Source organism: Erinaceus europaeus, chromosome 15, assembly GCF_950295315.1.
Source record: "Erinaceus europaeus chromosome 15, mEriEur2.1, whole genome shotgun sequence".
Lineage (NCBI taxonomy): Eukaryota > Metazoa > Chordata > Mammalia > Eulipotyphla > Erinaceidae > Erinaceus > Erinaceus europaeus.
Window position 1 is genome coordinate 73616104 of NC_080176.1, and position 21372 is coordinate 73637475.

Below are 21372 nucleotides of genomic sequence, written 5' to 3' on the forward strand. Positions count from 1 at the left end.
AAGTGCTTTTTGAGTTCAATGAGCTATGGAACCCCTGACTCAACCTTTGCATGGAAGGCTGACATGTCCCTTGGAAGCTCTGGAAATAAATAGCAACCTTGTTCTGTTGTCCATGCTGAGAATGCAGCTATGACTGTTGGGCATGTGACAAAGCATGCTACTAGACTCAGGAGTGAACTTGACCCGTTCCTATCTCATTTCCTTGTGTTGTTAAAATCTGCCCTGGGAGAAGAGGGGGAGAAACTGCCAGAACTCCAGATTTCATCTTGAAATTGCTTACTGATGTTTGCATTCTCTCCTTTTCTTTCTCACTGCCTCTCTCTTCCTCTTCCCCCATGCTTAGCCCGGCTGGGAAGAAAGAATTCACTTGGATGGCCGGACCTTTTATATCGATCACAGTAAGTAGCACTACCATGGACTCGGAAGTAGTGCAGACAGGGGAAGGGAGAGGAGGGCTGTGGGGGTGGCTTGGATGTCACAGTGAACGCCTTGTCATTTCACTCTTCATCTAGGCAGCCATGTCCTATGTGGCGAGAATGATCCCAGGGACTCAGTGCCCTCTGACGGTACTGTGTCCCCTCCTACCTGCCGCCCCCATCTGCTTTCCAGCAGTCTCCCAAGCTTTGATCTTGTGTCCCAATAACTTTTTTTTAGTTATTTATTTTTTTTTGGTTGATGATTTCTGGACTCCTGCCCTTTTAACACATAGACTCTGGTAATAGAAAATAAGATGAGAATCCATAGTTGAATTGGAAAATCTGCATGTGGACAGCGTTTGAAGTTGCTTAGAGCTTTTTAACCCTGCTAAGGACGCAGGGCAAGATGCCCCATTCTGACTTATTTTCTATTCGTGGCATGACCCCTGGTCCCCAGCACACTAATGGAACGTGTTTCTTTTCTCCAAATTGCCCACCCTTTGCTATTGCCATTGACTCCAGCACCTTCAGATACAGGTGTGGTTTCTCATTTCAACTCAAAGTCAGACTGATAAAGGTTTGCTTTTAGCCAGTGGGGTCTGTATGTTTTTCTTTGTGTCTTATTTTGAGGCAAAACGTTCTCTGTGGAATCTTATTTGTCTCTCTCTTAAAATACCTTTAAAATGAAAAAGCCTCAGATAGACTTCAGACTCATACCGTGTGTGCAGTTGATAGGATCTACACCTGTATTTTCGTTCAATTTAGAAATGGTTTAGTCTGGACCCACTGCCCTTGCATTTTCTTTTAAAATTTTTTTATTATTACCTTTACTTATTGGATAGAGATAGTCAGAAATGGAGAGGGAAGGAGGATAGAGAGAGGAAGATATGCAGAGACACACCTGCAGCACTGCTTCACCATTTACAAAGCTTTCCCCTGCAGGTGGAGAGTGGGGACTCGAACCCAGGTCCTCGTGCATGTAACATGTACATTCAGCCAGGTGCGCCACCACCCAGCCCCTCTTTTTCTCCTTTTTTTTCCCCACCGGAGCTATTGTTGGGGTCCCATACCTTCACAAGAACACCATCACTCCCAGTGGCCTTTTAGGTTTTCATTCTTTATATGATAAAGACACAAGTTGAGAGAGGTGGGGGGGGGGGGCTGACCTGCAGCATCGCTCCTTTGCTTTTGAAGCTCCTCCTCTGCAGGTGGGGATGGGAGACTTGAACCCAGGCTCTGTGTGTAGTAATATGTGAGGTCTACTATGTGCTCCACCTGCCAGCTCCCAGCCTCAGTTTCTTCCTCATCAAAAACACATTGATGCTCTGCCAGGCAACCCATCCAGGTTCAAGCCTGCCCCGCCCCCCCCCCCACACACACACACAAGTGAAGAGAATTTCAGTGCTTTTCTATCTCTCCTCTTTTTCTATCTATTGGAAAAAGTCAACCCTAAGTTTTGACAAAAATAAATAAGAAGGCCAGGCATTGGCATACTCTATTGAGTGCACACATGCACGTGTTACCCAGCTTCGAGCTCGGGGTCCCTCACTGCAGTAGAGCAGTCCTGCAGGTGTCTCTCTTTCTTCCCCACCCCTCCCCCGCACACACCTCCACATTCCCTTTCAATTTCTGTCTTTACCCAATAAAAACAATAAATACTATTTAAAAATAAAGAAAGCACACTGATGATTCAACTGCTGGGAGGTGGGTTGCAGTAGGGATCATCAGAAATGCAGGATCATTACAAGAGTGGTTTCAGGTTCCCTGGGCAACTCTCAGAACAGAGAGTAAAGCTTGGAGTTCAGGCGTAGGCAGAAGAGCCAGGAGCTGAACACCAGTCCACTGCTTTTCTATTGCTGTGAGACCCACCAGAAAGCCTTGTAGTCCTGGGCAGTTTCTGCTCGGCAGAAGTCTCTTCTTGGTCTTTGGTGTTCTTTTTCTCTTGCCCTCTGTCACTGTAACTATTTATACTCTTCCAAGTCTTCAGCATTACAGGGAAGGAGCCCCAGAGTACCTGTAGCTCCCACCAGGACTCTCCTGACAGAGCACTTCATGGAGATTCCCTGCCAGCCTGGAATCTTCATGTGGGTGCTTGTAGTAGCTTTTTTTTCCCTTTTAATTTCTTTATTGGGGGATTAATGGCTTACAGTCAACAGTAAAATACAATAGTTTGTATGTGTGACATTTCTCAGTTTTCCACATAACAATTCGAACCCCACTAGGTCCTCCTCTGCCATCATGTTCCAGGACCTGAACACTCCCCCACCACCCCAAAGTGTTTTACTTTGGTGCAGTACACCAATTGTAGTAGCTTTATTGTAAAACATCATCAAAAGGATTCAACTTACCAGACTTTACATAAAGTCCCGGTCTGGCCACTAAGACTGATGTCTTGGTATTTGCTTACAGAGTATGCAGGGAAGCTCCAGAATCCATCTGAAGTACTTGGCCCTTTTTTTATACTGACACTCCATTCTCCTCCAGGCTGCCCACCCTGTTTCATTCATGCAAGTCCATCCCCACCTCTCCACCAAGCCTTACACAGTAGCCACGGTCTTTTCATGACGCATAGTCGCAAATCCAGGGGGCAGCTCTGCACTGTCACCTAGACCACTGACTTCGTGGTATGGGTAGCATCTAACAGTCTCGTTGACCACGAATCATTGGGGAGAAAGAAGCTACTTCTGCCATCCTGGCCGGCGGGGAAACTTCTCTGTGGAAGCCCCCTCTGCTGTGTCTGATTTCGGGGTGGAGGGGGAAGGATGCCTTATCCGCTTTGCTTTTGTGTGCCTGTGAGTGACACGTGGAATGGGCTAATCATTTGTGCAGTGCAGGGTTGTTAATTGAAAGCAGCTTCTCAAAACCATAAGAGGGGGGTGGGGGGGAGTATTTGAAATGAGAAAGGAAAAAAAAATCCATGTGTGTTTATTAACTTTGAAAGGATGGAGTCTTTTTCCAATTAAATAAAAATCAAGATCAAGTTATAAATCCTTGAGAGAACAGGGGTTTATAATCAACCTCCCGGCAGATTGCTTTGCCAAAAACCGTGTGAATAGATGGTTTTTCTTTTAGTCGCGCATTTTTGACTGAGTGGGGCAGGGTTTGCCGTATAAACTTGTCTTCTAACCCTCAAATACTAAGTCATTTATTCGTGGTTGCCAGGGTGGGGAAATAGACAGCGTTTAAAGGATCCAGAAGTCATTCTTTAGAACATATGTTTGAGATGGAATAGATTGGAACTAACATGCTGATTTTTTTTTTCCAACGTTAACTTTCAGACAGCAAAATCACTCAATGGGAAGACCCAAGACTGCAAAACCCAGCAATTACTGGTCCGGTCAGTATTGTCAAGTCCTGACTCTTCCGTGTAGAGTTTGGTTACGTTGCTGTGAACATTTCTTGCCTCTTCTTATGTGGGTATCAAAGGCTTGTGGCGATTGAGTTATCAAGCGCCGTTTCTCTCTCCTGCCTTCCAGGATTTCTGAAGAAGGTACAGCTGGACTGCGTGTGCCTTTCCACAAGATTGCTATTTAGAGGGGGGGAAGAAAATGATTAGCTAGTGGCAGTGAAGTCAAGCACTTGCTCTTTGCCATTATGAAAGGGTGGATTAAAAGTACATCCATCAGACTATCTTTTCTCCCTTTTCATGTGTGAAGCCAAGCCTTGTATTGATAGTTTTGCTGTTTCTTGAGGCCAAGGATCATCTATGCTTGCTGACAAATTTGAAGTGTGTCCAGCATCATCTTCCAGCTCCATAAAGACTCTCTGGAAGCTTAGTGAGGCTGAGCTACTTCCTTGCAGTTCAGGTAGAAAAGGAATTAACTGGTTCTGCTTTAGATGCAGATGTGCAGTTGCACATCTGGTTGAGTGCACAGATTCTCATGTCCTGGGACCCAGGTTTGAGTCCCCAGTCCCTGCCTTCAGGGGGAGGTTCACAAGAGGTGGAGTAAGTACTAAAGGTGCCTGTCTTCCTCTCTCCCCTCTCAGTTTCTCTTTATCTTACCAATAAAACAGAGACAGGAGGAAGAGGAAAGAAAAAAGAAAAGGAGAGAGAGGAAAGTGATTGCCAGCAGCGTTGGATTCATAGTGGCAGCACCAAGCCCCAGTGATAACCCTGGTAGTAGTAACAGTGATGTCATTATTATTATTATTTCTCCCTGTCCTGTCAAATAAAAGAAAGGTAAAAAGGAAAAAAAAAAATAGGCCACCAGAAGAAGTGGATTTGTTGTGGCAGCACCAAGCCCCAGTGGCAATTTTAAAAATAAATAAATCCATTTATTTGAGGTCTTTTAGTCCAAAATCTTGGCCATTTCATTTATTTATTTATTTATTTATTTATTTATTTATTTATTTATTTGATAAGACAGAAATTTAGAGGAGAGAGAGATACCTGCAGTACTGCTTCGCCGCTCATGAAGCTTTCCCCTGTAGGTGGGGACCAGGGGCTTGAACTCAGGTCCCTTGGTGCAGTGTAACATGGGCACTTAACCAGGTGTGCCACCATCCAGCCCCAATGTTGGTCATTTCCATAAGGATTTCTCCCCCAGCTCGCTTTTTAGTCTTAAGAGTACTGGGTGGGAGGAAGGGGGTTGCCTATCCAGTTCCTAGGCATTTCTAAATTTTGTTGCACTGTAATCAGAATAGTGTCTATGGAGTGTTTATTATCAGATATTTGAAACTTCCTTTAGGCTGGGGCGGGGGTTGTAAGTATTATTTTTGTGTTTGAAAAGACCGTGTATTCTGTCTTTGTCCATGTGTTATCCATGTGTCCATTAGAGCATACATGGCACTGTGCTCTCCTGTGTAAGCCCCCCCCCACAGGACACAGCTGCTCACTAAGAACTCTGTACTCAGGTGACCGCATTTCATGGAGAGAACCAGTGCTTTTTTTCCTGGCTCTGTTTTGTTATCTCAAGAAACACCCAGTCTCCCACCCATAGAGAGTCTATGTCTAATCCGCTGTTGTCTCACATAACATTACTTTTTCTTTCCTTCTTTTTCTGGCCTCCAATTTTATAGTTTTCTTCTTTTTCCTTACTTGCTTGGAAGTTATGTTTTCTGAATCTGTTCATCTTTAAATGCTCACGTCCATATTTTCAGCCAACACGTCTGACTGAGAATCAAAAGTAATCACTTCTCTCCAACTGGATAATAAAATAACTTTAGGGGACTTTGACGCCGCTCTTCCCGTTCCCACTTTCCGTTTTGCAGTGACATTTGGTGACTGCTTTGTGTGCAGACTTCTTGCCTTCTCTGTTTGATTAAGTCAGTGCTTGGAAACACGTGAGCACGTTTTTGTAGGTTGTTTCCGTCTTAATAAAGTCCAGCTTCTTAGGTCAGCAGCACCAATGTCATCCAGAAACTTCTTAAAACCGTAAAAAGTTTTTAATCTTTTATTGGGAGAAGGGGCCAATCGTTACCAAAGATCAAACCCCAGACATGCTACACCACTGAACTAATACATCTCTGGACAGAAAAGCAAAATTTAAAGCCCCAGAATTATCAGAAAACAACAACTTTGGAAGTGGGCCTAGCAATCTCTGTTGCCTACCACCTTAGGATCTCGATATCCACTCAGTGTTGAAAACCTCACTTGAGGGGCCAGGCAGTGGTGCACCTGCTTAAGCACTCCCATTACAGTGCACAAGGACCCAGGTTCAAGCCCCTGGTCCCCATCTGCAGGGGGAAAGTTTCATGAGTGGTGAAGCAGGGCTGCAGGTGTCTTTCTGTCTCTCTCTCTCTCCCTTTCTACCTCTCCTCTCAATTTCTCTGTCTCTATCTGGTAATCAATAAAGTATTTAAAAAAATAAAAACACCTCACATGGACAGCTGCTTAAGTGAGAGGCCTGGAGTGGTGAGATCTCTTAGGCTGAGAGGGGCCTTATTGATTCTCTCCATTAAACGAGGTCACCTGAGCATAGAGTTCTTAGTTAGCAGTTGTGTCCAGGGGAAGGGGGTCTTCAGGTGGCTTACCCAGTAGAGCGCACACATTACCGTGTATAAGGACCCAGGTTCAAGCCCTGGGCCACCACACAGAAGTGCATACACAGGGGGAAGCTTCACAAGTGGAGTGGTGCTATGGTGTCTCCTTTCTCCTTGTCTCTCGCCTTCTAGCTAGAAGGCAGAGAACAGTGACTACCAGGAGCGGTGGAATCATACAGGCACTGAGCCCCAGAGATACGACTGGGGGCAATAAATAAACATTTTGAAATAATTATTTTCCTTTGGTATCAATACTTTAGCACCTTTTCTCTCATGTCTTCTGGCCTCCTTAAGAGGCAGTGAGAAAGTTTGCCATCAGTCTGATTTTGTGTATGTGTGTGTGTGTGTGTGTGTGTGTGTATTTCTCATGTGTTTTCTCTGGTGACTGAGTTTTCCTGAGTCTTGCTGATCTGCAGTTTCACTGGCATGCATCAGAAGTGTGGATGCCTGTGTGTGTGTTCTGCTTTGGACTCATGGTGATTCTTTACTGGGAGCTGCATGCCTTCCTTTCATTCTGTAAAATTCTTCAGAGTTATTACTTGATGTATTGCACTGTTCCCACTGTTTCTTCTGATTATCTGCACTGATAACTCCTAATGGACATTTGATTCACTTTCGTGTTTTATCTTCCCTGTGGGTAGCTTTCTTATTTTCTGTCATGTTTCTGCACTGTAGGCTCAGGGATCCCAGCTAATCCCCTCTTGAGCTTTTAGTCATCTACTCTGGGAGCCATTCATTGGACTTATTATCTTTTTTTCTTTTTTTTTTTGCCTCCAGGGTTATTGCTGGGGCTCAGTGCCTGCACCATGAATCCACTGCTCCTGGAGGCCACTTTTTCCCCCTTTTATTGCCCTTGCTGTAGCCTTGTTGTGGTTATTATTATTGCTGTTGATGTTGTTGGTTGTTGGATAGGACAGAGAGAAATGGGAGAGAGAAGGGGAAGACAGAGAGAGGGAGAGAAAGATAGACACCTGCAGACCTGCTTCACCACTTGTGAAGTGACTCCCCTGCAGGTGGGGGGCCGGTGGCTTGAACCGGGATCCTTACACTGGTACTTGCGCTTTATACCATGTACGCTTAACCCACTGCACTACCGCCCGACCCCCTGGACTTATTATCTTACAGAGTGTTTAATCTCTGTAAAGTTCTCTTTGATCTGTTTAATTTTGACTGGTATTTTTAGAAATTAAGTTACAAGTTTTTCTCTGTCCTGCCCTATCCTTCTATTTTTTCTTAATTCATGCTTCCAACTCTTTAGTTGTTCTTATAATGGCCTTTTGTGGCCTTTATCTCTGGTCGTTAAGATGTTAAACTTCCCACCTATTCTGTCTGTTGACTCTTCCATGTGACTGCTCCATTCATTTTAGGATCTTTGTCTGTGTAATGTCTCTACCCTTACCTCTCAATTTTTCTGTCTCTCCCTAATTAACCAGTTAATAAGTAAAAATATTTTAAAAAAGGAACTAAAAAGAGGATGCCAGACTTCCAGGACAGAATGAGTAACCGACCTGTGTAAACCATCTTCTCCACCTGAGCCTCCTGGGCAGCTATACTGCATGTGATGCCCAGTACTGTGCAGAGGGCACCATGAAACCCCCTCCTCTTCCACCCCGAGAACTGCCCCCAGAGAGACAAGATAAGTGCTGGAGGGGGAAGAAGACTTCTCAGCTCCACATACATCATGCCCCAGAAGAAGACAAGCCAGAAATATCTCAGCATCTCATTTCCTCCCACTTGCAGTCAGTTGCTGCCAGGTTAGAAGTCAGACAAGGGGCGGCTATCACACAGCGTCACTGGGCATCCTTGAAATTATTTTCGCCCGGGAAATGTGTTGTCCTTGGCAAATGAAGGCACATTTACAAGCTGGGTGTTTGGGCCTTTTACTCTGCGTACTTAAGGGAGAAACAGAAGCAAGTAATGTTAGTGGCAACTGTTGTGAGTCACCAGTATTTGGAGATAAAGAGCCTGAAAATTGTTCTGGAGCTGAGAGCTCTACTGGTAGGGTGTATGCCTTGCTATGTTCATGGCCCTGGGTTCAAGTCCCAGCACCACATGGTTGTGAGGTCATGGAAGGAAGTCACTAGCCAGCTTACTGCGTTCCAGCACACAGAATCATCGCTGCAGAAGTCAAGTACTTTTCCTTTTTGAGACATTGCCCTCTCTCCTACTGAAGTTTGTTCTTCCTGTCATTCTGGTTCTGGGTCAGATTTCCCTCCTCTGAGCAGCCCTCCCTGATAACTTCATGTCCAGTAACTCCCCAGGGGCTTTTTTCCTCAGTGCATTTGTTGCTATTCATTTATTGGTTTCTTACTAGCCTTTTGCTCACAATAGCTGATATGTTCCAGAAGGAACAGGGAAAGTAAAAACTTGATTTATTTTCCTAAAATGCCTTGCACAGAGTAAATGCTGGGGACTGTGGCTCAGTGGTCAAATACTTTCTCTTTATTTATGTTTTTATATTGTTATTGCCACCAGGATTATTGATGGGGCTTGGTGTTGGTGCTATGAATCCACTGCCCCAAGTCACCATCTTTCCTTTTTTTTTTTTTAATTTTATTTGATAGGGCAGAGAGAAATTGAGAGAGGAGGGGGGAAAGAGAAAGATGGACACCTACAGACTTGTTTCACTGCTTGTGAAGCCTCCCCCCATGCAGGTGGGGGAAGAGAGGCTCAAACCAGCGTCCTTATGCCTGGTAACATGTGCATTCAACCAGGTTCACCACCACCCAGCCCCGAGAGTACTTTTTGTATGTATTTGAGACTTTGGGTTCACTCCCTGGTGCCTAAAATAAGTAAATAAAAGAATTATCTGTTGAATAGATCACTGAAGAAGAATAGAGAAAACCTTAGTTCACTTTAGGACATAGTGACTAGTGGGGTTTTAAAATAAAGATGTCTTTCATGTTTATTTGAGACTAGCTAGAAAAGTAAAGATTTTTCTTGATAGTGACAAAGTTACTTTTTCTTGAATCGTACGATTTCATCTGACTTCTGCCCAAATAAATGTGTGTATAAATCTGCTCAGTGGGAAATAAAATGGAGACTAGCTATTTAAAAGCCAAGAACAGACCACAGATAGGTCTTGAGAATAGTTCAGACAGATGAACATGAAGTCTCCACTATTGAATTGCAAAGGAGAACTGACACTTGAGCATTGTCTTCTGTCAGAGAGGTTATTTTTGTCTCAGCTTAGTTATTACTTGTCTGGCCTCCTGTCTTCAGACAGTGTGAAAGGAGGAAACCTTGGCTCTTTATGTCTTTTCTTTCTGCTCAGAAATCAGCATGGTCATGGTGTCAGGTTTGAAGTTGGAGGCACTCTACTACGGAGAAGGTTTTGTTTGTTTTTTTGTTTATTTTTTATTATTAACTTCCCCCAAAATGCTCTCAGGAAAAGGAGCTTTCTCAAACTCACGCTGTTTGCTAAAAGTATGAAGTGGTTCTAAGTGTGTACATGCAGAAGGAGTCCTTTCTATTTCATAAAGGAGTCGGTCCTCACCATCAACCAAGCAATAAATAAGAAAGAACGGACATTGAAATCCCATGAGGTAGCCTGGATTTGAGACTCTGGCTCTCGGTTATTTTAAACTACTTTGCACAACTTAACAAGTAAAGAGTACTGAAGTGACAGCATAGAGATGTTAACTTTACCGTAAGATTTTAGAGCTTTGAATAATCATAATCTGCTCAAGTCACAATTCAGCTACCATCACTGTGCTTCAGAGACAAGGCTTCCACATTTAACGAAAGCCTTCCCCAAGACCACTAGGTAATAAAGGAAAAACCTTCTGACTCCTAAATTGAGGATTCTTTGAGAAAGCTGTCTACCTGGCTTGATACTCCTTGACAAAAACATTATATTCATTTACCTTTCTGTTCACTACAGTTCCTCTCAGAGACTTATAAAGCATGATTAATCTTTTCAAAAACAACAACAAAAAAATAAGTGATTTGGGATTGTGTTACAATGTTATCACCAATAGTTCTTTCTAAGCAACAGCCAAAAAATTGAAATGCAGTTTGCACTGTGACTCATACTTATACAGAAGTCCTATGGAAACTGATTTTAGTTTATGTAGCAGCCCTGTGAATGATTTCTTGCAAATCAGTCTACTTGTTCTCAAGAGTGAAAGCCCCATTTAATGCTGATTAGCCTTAATCACTTGTAGGACTGTCACATGTGCAGTGGAACCATTATGTAAATTTCAGTGTGACGTTTATGACTCATGATGCCCTCTGAATGTTGTTTCAGATCTCAAGTGTACTGTTTACATTATTGGTATTTATACATTTTTCTTCTAGGCTGTTCCTTACTCCAGAGAATTTAAGCAAAAATATGACTACTTTAGGAAGAAATTGAAGAAGCCTGTGAGTAACCTATCTTGGAAATTCTGGCTTTTGCCATTTGCAAGTCACCAAAGTGAACTGAGAATAAATGTGTTCCTGCTTTCTGTATACTAAAAAAAATTACCCTCCTTTTTTTTTTCTCTGCACTTTGACCCATCTGGATCTTCACACTGAAGCTTCTTTTTAACAGAAATGGTAAATGAGGCGTCACTGTGTGGTACATATGTAATCATCTGAAGGGGAATTTGTCATGTAACATTTTTGAAGAATAGAACTGGCTTATACTGACTGTAAAATAATCCAGAGCCTATTACAAAGAAATATGGAGCTGCCTATGCTATTGATTGCTGGTAATGATACTTGATTCAGCCCAGATTTGGGTTAGAAAAATATTCAAGGGAGTCGGGCACAGCAGGTTAAGCACAGGTGGCACAAAGCAAGGACCGGCTTAAGGATCCTGGTTCGAGCCCCCAGCTCCCCACCTGCAGGAAGGGGAGTCGCTTCACAAGCAGTGAAGCAGGTCTGCAGGTGTCTATCTTTCTCTCCCCCTCTCTGTCTTCCCACCTCTCTCCATTTCTCTCTGTCCTATCCAACAATAGCGACATCAATAATAACTACAACATTAAAACAGCAAGGGCAACAAAAGGGAATAAATAAATAAATAAATCTTTAAAAAATTCAAATCCTTCCCTTTCAATTCCCAAACATCACTTAAACTACAGTATATGTAACATAAATAACATATATAATGCTTCATTATAACATTGGGGCCTAGACTATTTTCTGACTGAAATTCAGAGAAACCCTGTAAGATCTTTACAAAACTAAGGCACCCAGTGAAGTCTTTACCAGCAGTGTTTTAAATTCCTACCTGATAGTTTCTACTGAGGTCTCTCTCCCCAGAATCTTTGCTCTGCACTGCATCTTCTGTTTGGCTTACTGGCCTCCCCTCTCTGCTGTGGGTTTTTGCCATTTTTCTCTTCTATGTATGGAGACCCAGGATTCCCTCCTAGGTTTCTTCCCACTGAGGAAGAAGATTGGCCCCCAACTCTGGTCCCTGTCTGAGCTCTGAGACACAGCTGTGCTTCTTCCAGGCTCCGACTTCATATCCCATCAGCTCTCCCACCTTCCCTGGTCCTGGTGACTCTAAATCTACCCACATACAAGTACACATGAAACCTCACAGCATTTCTCTGCAGTCCTGCATTCCCCAAGTCCCTTTGTAGGTTTTATTCCTTTTCACTTCCCTGCTGGTCTCCTGCCCAGAAACTGACATCAGGCTCACACTCCTCAGGGGACTAGAACTCAGCATCCCAGGAAGCAGGCTCCTCGCCACTCTGTCAAGTGCTTTATTCTGGTCCCATTTATTCACTGTAGCTTCTCATTCCACCAACTCGGTATGAGAACCAAGGCCCTGCTCCCCATGGCAGCAGAATCAGCTTGGAGTCCCTGTGCTGGCTGAAGGCCTTAGCAGGACCGCGAATGTAGAACCTGGTGGGGGTGGGGGTGGCGTTCATGGGTTTTTGACCCTCTTTGTGATAATATAAGAAACCGCATCACCTTGTTACCATTTTCTGTGCTGCCAGACCCGCACTCTACTCTGAACAACTACCCTAGGCCCAGACGTCTCCCTGTACTATTTTTCATTCTGTTTTGCCACCAGGGTCATTGCTGGTACCTACATGGTGCTTCCACGGCTCTTGGTGGCCTTTCTCCCTCTGCCTTTTTTTTTTTTTTTAATTCAATGGGGCACAGAGAATTTATTCTACAGAGAAGTAGAAAGGGAGAGAGACAGACAACTGCAGCACTGCTTCACCACTCCTGAAGCTTCCCCTGGGTGGGGAACAAGGGCTTGAACCAGGGTTCTTGCACATGGTAACATGAGAGCTCAGCCGGGCACGCTGCCACTGAGCCCTCCCCCACCCTTTTTTTTTCCTTTTTTTTTTTTAAACCAGAGCACTGCTCAAATCTTGCTTATGGCAGTACCGAGAATTAAACTTGGGGCTTTGGGGCCTCAGGCATAAACACCTTTTTTGCATTACCACTATGCTGTGTGCCCCTTTCTTTGCAGCAATGCCTGGGGAGAGTGCCCATTCCCTACGCGTGGCTCAGTGCCCACAGTGGTGCATAAAAGGGGCGAGGACGAGAGTCTCTGCTCACACAGTTTCTCTGCAGCACACGCTGCTGGCTCAGTGTGACAGCTGCCAGCAGTGGCTCCTTGTGTCTCAGGCTGATACTGGCAGAGGGAAATGCTCAGAGAAGAGGACTGTCCTCCGAGAGCCCTTCATTGCTGCTGGTGTATTTCAGGCTGCCAGTGTTCCTACCCCCGTGGTTACTTGTCTTAGAAGTCACGTGTCTGCTAACTGCATGATTCTATGCTCTTTCCCTTTTCCCTTTGATGTCTAGGCTGATATTCCAAATCGGTTTGAAATGAAGCTGCACAGAAACAACATCTTTGAAGAGTCCTACCGGAGGATCATGTCTGTAAAAAGACCCGATGTCCTCAAAGCCAGGCTGTGGATCGAGTTCGAGTCGGAGAAAGGGCTGGACTATGGGGGTGTGGCCAGGGAGTGGTTCTTCCTGCTGTCCAAAGAGATGTTCAACCCCTACTATGGGCTCTTCGAGTACTCTGCCACGTGAGTATAGACACGGATCCCCAGAGACACGCCACAGAGACAATTTCATTCAGGCCCATTGGAGACTTAGGGAAATAAGCGATTAACCTGAGGTTCTGTTTTTGCCCCCCTCCCTCAGTCAAGTGTTCTGATTCTTCATGGTGAAATAACAGATTCTCTGAACACCTAAAAATGGCTTTTCTGCCTATGGGCATCTCTCATTGAGAGATATTGAAGAGGATACTGACAGTTAAAAAACAGGAAGCCATCTCCATTTGCAATGGGGTGCTAATTCTGGGGGGAGAGTCTGTCAGTGTCAGAATGGAGGTGAGTAGCCATTGTCCCCAGTTGGAATAGTCGCAGAAGCCATGCTAGTGAAGACAGGTGGTGAGGACTTGGAGGGTCCATCCTGCAAGGAGAGTCTTGCCCTCTTCACATTAGGAGCTCATCACTGTCAGCCTAGACACAGAGGCAGATTCATGGCTTCCTCAGGAATCTGACTTTGACTGCTTACAAGGTCAGACCCCTTCCTCCAGGCTGTGGACCCCCTCCCCCCCCCAGTGACATAAGCTAGAGCAGAGCCCCCATGTGGAATCTCTGATGGCTTCTGGAAGGCTTCCCAGTGCTGTAGGAATGCAGGGGTTCTCCCCCATCTCCCGGCCGCTGCCAGTATCCTGGGGCTGTACTACAAGGCGGCCTTGGGACATCCTTGTTGGTTGCTCCAACCAAGGTTTGCCCTGTGTGCTGCTGTCACCAACTCCCATGAGAAAGCCACTCTTCGATGGGGTGATGGTGTACACAGTACAGTGAACACATCACATATGAGAACCCAGGTTCAAGCCCCTGGTTCCCACCTATGGGGGGAAATAATAGTAACAGAGCAGTCTTGCAAGAGCCTCTCTCTCTCTCTCTCTCTCTCTCTCTCTCTCCTTTTTCCATTTCTCTCTGTCTCTATCAAATAAAAGAAGAAGAAGCCACACTGTCATATTAATTAAAGCCTAGGAAGGGAAGGATAGGGAAAGAAGGGGAGCTCTTCATTCTCACCCCTAGTCCCAAAAATACCACGGAAGCACCTGTCTCTGGAACCCACTTTGAGAAACGCTATTCTCATGATTTTGAGACCAAAGGAGAATGGTCGAGTACCAGCTCACCATGTTGAGCTTACACTGTGGGCACAACCATATGCAGCGGCCAAGGTGGCAGGAACCTCCCAGGGCTAAGTGCTGATCACAACAAGGGTTGGGCCCCAGACCAGAAGTGTCTCCAAGGAATGAACCCCGTTGCTCACAGAGACAACTCAGCAAGAATCATCAGGAAGAGGTGTGTAGTCGCTCTGCCATGGGGAATCACTTGTCTTCTCAACATACTTAACTGCACGGGTGAAACTGAGATGTTTGTAAATCAGAAATAGTCAGATCTCAGTGATTCACAAAGTGTGCACGCGAGCTCTGTCAGACCTCAGACGTTGGCCTCAGGAACAGGCTGACAAACCAAAAGTCCACTTGGTGCAGAATGTCACAGGTGCCCCATGCAACTCAAGTGACAAGTGACAAAGGGAAATACTTGCATTTCTTTCTTTTTATATATTTTTATTTATTTGTTATTGGATGGAGACAGAGAAATTGAGAAGAGTGGGGGAGAGAGAGAGAGACAGAGAGACACCTGCAGCACTGCTTCACCGTTCATGAAGCTTTCCCTCTGCAGGTAGGGATCAGGGGCTTGAACCCTGGTCCTCGCACACTGTAGTGTGTGCAGTCAACCAGGTATGCCACTGCCTGGCCCCAGTTCTTGCATTTCTTATCAAGAAGTTTGACTGGACTCTTTAATCTACTCTTCCTTCTCCCCAAAGGGACAACTACACACTTCAGATCAATCCCAACTCGGGCCTCTGTAACGAAGACCATTTGTCCTACTTCACTTTCATTGGAAGAGTTGCTGGCCTAGCAGTATTTCACGGGAAACTTCTGGATGGTAGGTGGTTGATATACTGTGAAGGAGTGAAAACCAGGCAGTGGTGTTTGCAATTCATTTTTCCCTTTATAAAGTCTTATTCTTGTCATAGGCTTAGAGCAAAAGCGTCACCGTGTCTTAGTGACTCAATAAATTATTTTGGGTTGTGTCCATAACGGAGATGTTTTTCCCAAGCATCCTCTTCACTGGAGCACTGAAGACAGAGTATCTGCCCACAATTCAAAAAAACAAACTTTTGTTTAAAAAAAAAAAAAGTACACACACTTATTTGAGCACAGAACACACTGTATTTATGTATTTTCTACATAATTTTCCAGAATAACTTTTATTTATCGAGAGAAATGGCTGTGGAGACAGATGGCTAAGCTAATTGAGACAGTAATTGAAATGATCTGATCCATCCAGTATCCTGCCATTGTTCCATGTGTCCCCAACTTACACTTTTTGGGGATTGTGATGAGACTATAAATAATTTCAGAGGAGTGTTACAGCTCAGCTAAGGCCTCATCCCTGGATCACTGCCAAAGTGGACAACACCAAATAATCAGATCTGGAGCATTTAATTAGGGAAGATGTCATTTTCAGGGTACCTCAAAGGTTAGATGTCAGCCTTCCGGGGCCATGTGGTAGCACACCAGGTCAAGCACACATAGTGTGAAGCTCAAGGACCGTGCAAGGATTCTGGTTCAAGCCCCTGGCTCCCCACCTGCAGGGGGCAACACTTCACAGGCTGTGAAGCAGGTCTGCAGGTGTCTTTCTCCACCCCCTTCCCCTCCCCTCTCAATTTCTCTCTCTCCTATTCAACAGCAATAACAACAATAGCAACAACGATGGAAAAAGATGTCCACCAGGTGCAGTGGATTCATAGTGCAGGCACTGAGCCCCAACAATAACCCTGGAGGCAAAAATAAACATAAATAAATAAACATCTACAATAAATGCCCTCATTTAAAAAAAAAGCAGTCTTTTCTCCCCTCCCCCCCCAATTCATCTGTAGACTTAGAACAGAGACTTCCTATGACTTAGGTCACTCCAGAAGGGCAGTGTGACCCCAGAACAACACAGAGACCAGGTGTGCCAACACCTACTCAGTTGAAAAGCCCTGTGTGACATGAGTCCCCCTAAATTATCTGTTTGTTGCCTGCTGTTGACACAAAGTCTGTCCAACTGTAGTCAATTAGTGCATGTGTTGTGCAGTGTACTCCTTTTTTTTTTTTCTATTTGAAGGAGGGGGGAGAGAGAGAGATACCTATTTCACTGCTGGCAAAGCTTTCCCCTACAGGTGAGGACTGGGGGCTTGAACCCAGATGCTCATGCACTGAGACTGGGTGCACCACTGCCCAACTTCTTGTGTACTGTATTCTTACAATATGGTAAGCTAAAGACAGTGTCACTAAGAAAACCCCCTTTTACCTGACCCCAAAGTGACCTGTGGAGCCAAGGATTGGGGTGGCCGGAGAGGAGAGGTGACTGGTTAGATCCAGGGAGGTAGCTGAACCGAGGTCCCCTCCTCCCAGCACCCAGTGGACATATGCCTTGTTTGCACTGTGAACTCTGGCTTGTCCTCCAGGCTCATGTGTCACCCTCCCAGATGTCTCTGGGGCCCCTTTCTGCTCTGTCATCTGTATTAGTATAATAGCACTCTCTCCCCTCCACCCACCACCACCTCAAATGAGAAAGCCCAGGCTGTCTTCTTATTTGCTCAGGAATTGCTTCTGGTGGTTCGGTCCCGGCATTATTCAAATCGGAGGCCAGTTCATCTTTGACCTTGTGTCTGATGCAGAACACAATCAGAGACTTGAAACTAATTGTGGCTGTCCCTGTCTCTCAGGTTTCTTCATTCGACCATTTTACAAAATGATGTTGGGGAAGCAGATCACCCTGAACGACATGGAATCCGTGGTAAGTGGCTCCCTCTATCTGCTGGGCTCGGGAAAGCATGAAGGGAGGCTAGGAGGTGTTCTGCAAAGTGCGGGGAGGGGGGGGGTCGGGAGGGGGTGTGTATTGCCTTTAACTCACTCATTTTATCTAAGCAGTCACTTTTGAGTGGAAAGGGTTTTCTGTTTAAAGAGAAAAAAATCCTTTTTTTTTTATGCGCCCCCTGACTTTTGAGCGCCCCCTGGCTTTTGCCAGCAGGGTTGCTGTGCACATCTGTGCCATCAGCTCTGCTCTCTCCTGCCTTCACGTTTAAGTTGCCTGTCAGCTTCTGTCACTGTGCAATAAGGGAACTCAGCACAGAGAAATTTTCAGGGTGTCTGTGTGAATTCCGTGTCCTTGATGACCTTTGGCACACACATTCTGTTGACCTTCTCGGAGCCTGACAGCACCCAGCAGTCAAGTCCATGGACCTACCCCATAATCATACTCAGGTCTTCCTGGCTGGGTCCTGGGTTTGACTGCTAGAACTTTCCTCCTGGAGCAGAAGAAGCACAGAAGAAGGAGTGCTTAATTTTTTCCTAGGAAATAGTTTCACATGAGAGAAGCCATCCCACCCTCTGGTACATGTCACACAGGGCATTGAACCAGGAGCCTCAGGCAAGCAGGCTCAGTGCCCTACCATGACTCTCCTCAACCCAGTCAGTTTTATAATTCTGTGACTGCCAGCCAGAGCAGACTGCCCCCACTTCCCTCAGAGAGGACAAAATTTAGCTCAAAAAGCCCCAGAATAGTTCAGATTGTATTTGATTTGTGTTGTTTTACTATTCACTTAGTGGGTGGAGAAAGACATTGAGAGGGGTTGGGGAGGTAGAGAAAGAGAGAGAGAAAGAGAGAGAGAGAGAGAGAGAGAGAGAGAGAGAGGAAGGCACCTGCAGCACTGTGGCTTGAACCTAGGTCCTTGTGGATTCTAGCATGTGTACTCTACCAGGTGTGCCACCACCTGCCCCGCACCGGAAAAACATTCTTGGCTGATGTTCCTCTTCAGATTCTTGAGTAGAATTACAGTAGAGGGACTGGGGACCAGCAGAGTAGTCCACTTAGTGCACTGCCTTGTCATGTGCGTGTCCCAGGTTTGAACCTTGCCCTTACCAGCTTTGGTTTCTTTCTTTCTCTGCCAACATCTTAAAAAAAAAAAAAAGGACTTAATTAAAGAGGTCAAATGTGAATGTATATTGAGGGGGCAGAACTGAACATTGCTCTCTGTCCTTTCTCTAGGATAGTGAATATTACAACTCTCTGAAATGGATCTTGGAGAATGACCCAACGGAGCTGGACCTCATGTTCTGTATCGATGAGGAGAACTTCGGGCAGGTGGGTGTGGCCATGGCAGCAGCTCTGTTCCCCTGGGACGTGCACAGAATCTTTTACTTCTTCCCAGGTTGTAACAGGACTTTGCTAGAAAACTAAAAAAATAACCAGCAGGACCATTGGGTTCAGCTAGTCTTTCAGTTCTCTCTGTCCCTCCTTGCCATTCCAGGAAGCCAAGACCCAATTCCAACTCCAGTCCACAGCCAAATGATGGACATTCTAAGCTCTGAGCTGTGATTTATTCCTTATTTTCTTTTATTATCTTTCTTTTTGTTTTTCATTGAGACAAATTGAGAGGGAGGGCAAAGACTGAAGTGGAATGAGAAAGAGACAGCTGCACCACTGCTTCACCCGTCATGAAGCTTCCTCCTCTCCCCTTCAGGGGGGACCTGGGGCTTGAAGCCAGGTTTTTGTGCATGATGATATGTGTCCTCTACTGGCTACACCACCACCCGGCCCCTCTGATCTGCTTCTAATCTGAATATGAACACTTGTGCCTCACTGGTAGACTTTAGGTGCTGTGAAAATCCATGTGGTTATTTCCTTAGCCAGGTGAATACATGACCAGGAATAGGTGATTTTAAGGATAAATAAATGGGGGGGGGGCAGACAGTGGCACAACTTGTTAAGTGCACACATTAGAGTGCATAAGGACCAAGGTTCAAGCCTCTGGTCCCCACCCACAGGGGGAAAACTTCACAAGTGGTAAAGCAGGGCTGCAGGTATCTCTCTGTCTCTTTCCCTTTCTAGTTCCCCTCCCCCTCTCAGTTTCTCTCTGTCTCTATCAGTAATAAATAAAAATAAAAAATATAATTAAAAAAATAATAAATGGGAAAAGAAAGCCATGCTGGGCTTATGCACAACTACTATAAAAATATAAACGAAGGTGTATTGCACCAAAGTAAGACTCTGGGGTATTCAGGTCCTGGATTTTACTGTCAATTATAAGCCATTAGTCCCCCAATAAAGGGAAGGATACACACACACACACACACACACACACACACACACACACACACACACACACACGACAGTACCAGGCAGTGGTTCAGCAGGTAGAATTCACCTAATGACATGTGAGGCTCTGGGTTTGAGCCCTGACTCCATGTGGGAGCACCATGCATAGCACGAAGGGAGCTCCATGGATGGTAGAGTGGTACTATGGTGTCTCTCCCTGTCCCTCCTTCCATTTCTGCCTAAAAGTAGCAAATGAAAATTCAGCTGGTCGTCTCTTGCAGGCATGAGGTTCTAGGTCCATTCCCTAGCATCAAATTGAATATATGTATTTGTCTCTGAAACAATGTATTCAGTTTATGGGTGTTATAGCACACAAAGGACTACTTATTCAATACATGTAGCTGTCACTGGTTCCTTTTTTTTTTTAATTGAACCCAGGTCTCACACATGCGTAGTTTGATTACTCCTGGGCCACTTCTTCCTTCAGATAGAGGTGTGTGTGTGTGTGTGTGTGTGTGTGTGTGTGTGTGTGTGTGTGTGTGTGTCTAAGAGAGAGAACAATTGAGTATTCAGGTAACAAAGTGTTCCATTGACCAAAGTATATTACATAGAAATAAGTATGTCCAGCTAGGTGGTGGCACACCTGGCTGAGCACACATCACAATGCACAAAAACCTGGGTTCAAACCCCCACTCCCCACCTGCAGGGGAAAGCTTTGTGAGTGGGGAAGCTGGGCTGAAGGTGTCTCTCTGTCTCTTTCCCTGTCTATCACCCCCTGCCCTCTTGATTCTGGCTGTCTCTATCCAATAAATAAATAAATACAGATAATTTTTAAAAATTAAATAAAGTGCATCAATATTTTTAAATCCTTAAGAGGTTAGTATTGTGGTCAACCACCACATTTTGAATTGGTGATCCCAATACCATTTGTGAGCAGTGTGTCAGTTGAAAAACTCAGAACAAATCTCGGATACATGTTGATAATAAAGAGAAGGTGTTTAGGGGACCAGGCAGTAGCACAGCAGGTTAAGCACACATGGCACAAAGATCGAGGACCAGCATAGGGATCCCAGTTCAAGCCCCTGGCTCACCACCTGCAGGAGGTAGCTTCATAAGCGGTGAAGCATGTCTGCAGGTGTCTTTCTCTCCCCCTCTCTGTTCTCCCCTCCTCTCTCCTATCCAACAACAACAGTTATGACAACAACAACAACAACAATAATGCTAAACAAACAACAAGGGCAGCAAAAGGGGGAAAATGGCCTCCCAGGAGCAGTGGATTCAAAAAAGAGAAGGTGTTTAGTGATAAATCTGATCTGTATGTTCAAGTCAGAGTTGCAGGCTCTGAGGTAGAGACATTTGGGGTGTTGTGATTGGTGTTTAGACGCCGTGTAGGGGGTTATGAGGTGCCTCTGACAGTGGGCATCTTGCCAGCACAAAAGCTTTCTTTTCACTCTTGAACCTGTTCCCCTCCTGAGGGGTGTCAGTCAAAACTTTATTCCAGAAAGCCCTCTCTCAGTCATGGGTAACTCCAATGCACAAGGGAGAGGGAGAGGAAGGGGGAGGAGGAATTGTAGAGAAAATCCCACAAAACCATGGTTGTGGTTACCCCTGAATAGGGCAATTGTGGATGGCATTTTTTCCTTTTTTTAAATATTTTGTTTATTAATGAGAAAGATAGGAGGAGAGAGAAAGAACTAGACATCACTCTGGTACATGTGCAGCCAGGGATTGAACTCAGGATCTCATGCTTGAGAGTCCAATGCTTTATCCACTGCTTCATCTCCTGGATCATGCTTTTTTTTTTTTTTTATTTATCCCAAAATTTTTCCTCCTTTTCTTCC

The 21372-nt window shown here is 45.0% G+C and overlaps 1 protein-coding gene across 1 annotated transcript in view; it reads left to right on the top strand.

Annotated features, from left to right (window-relative positions):
• LOC103118814 (NEDD4 like E3 ubiquitin protein ligase) overlaps positions 1-21372 on the top strand; it is a 149310-nt gene that overhangs the window by 113741 nt on the left and 14197 nt on the right. The window contains exons 14-20 of the mRNA XM_060172335.1: positions 344-398; positions 3695-3753; positions 10698-10763; positions 13149-13378; positions 15207-15328; positions 17160-17230; positions 18482-18660. Coding sequence (XP_060028318.1) covers positions 344-398; positions 3695-3753; positions 10698-10763; positions 13149-13378; positions 15207-15328; positions 17160-17230; positions 18482-18660 — 782 coding nt within the window. The remainder of the gene's footprint in view (positions 1-343; positions 399-3694; positions 3754-10697; positions 10764-13148; positions 13379-15206; positions 15329-17159; positions 17231-18481; positions 18661-21372) is intronic.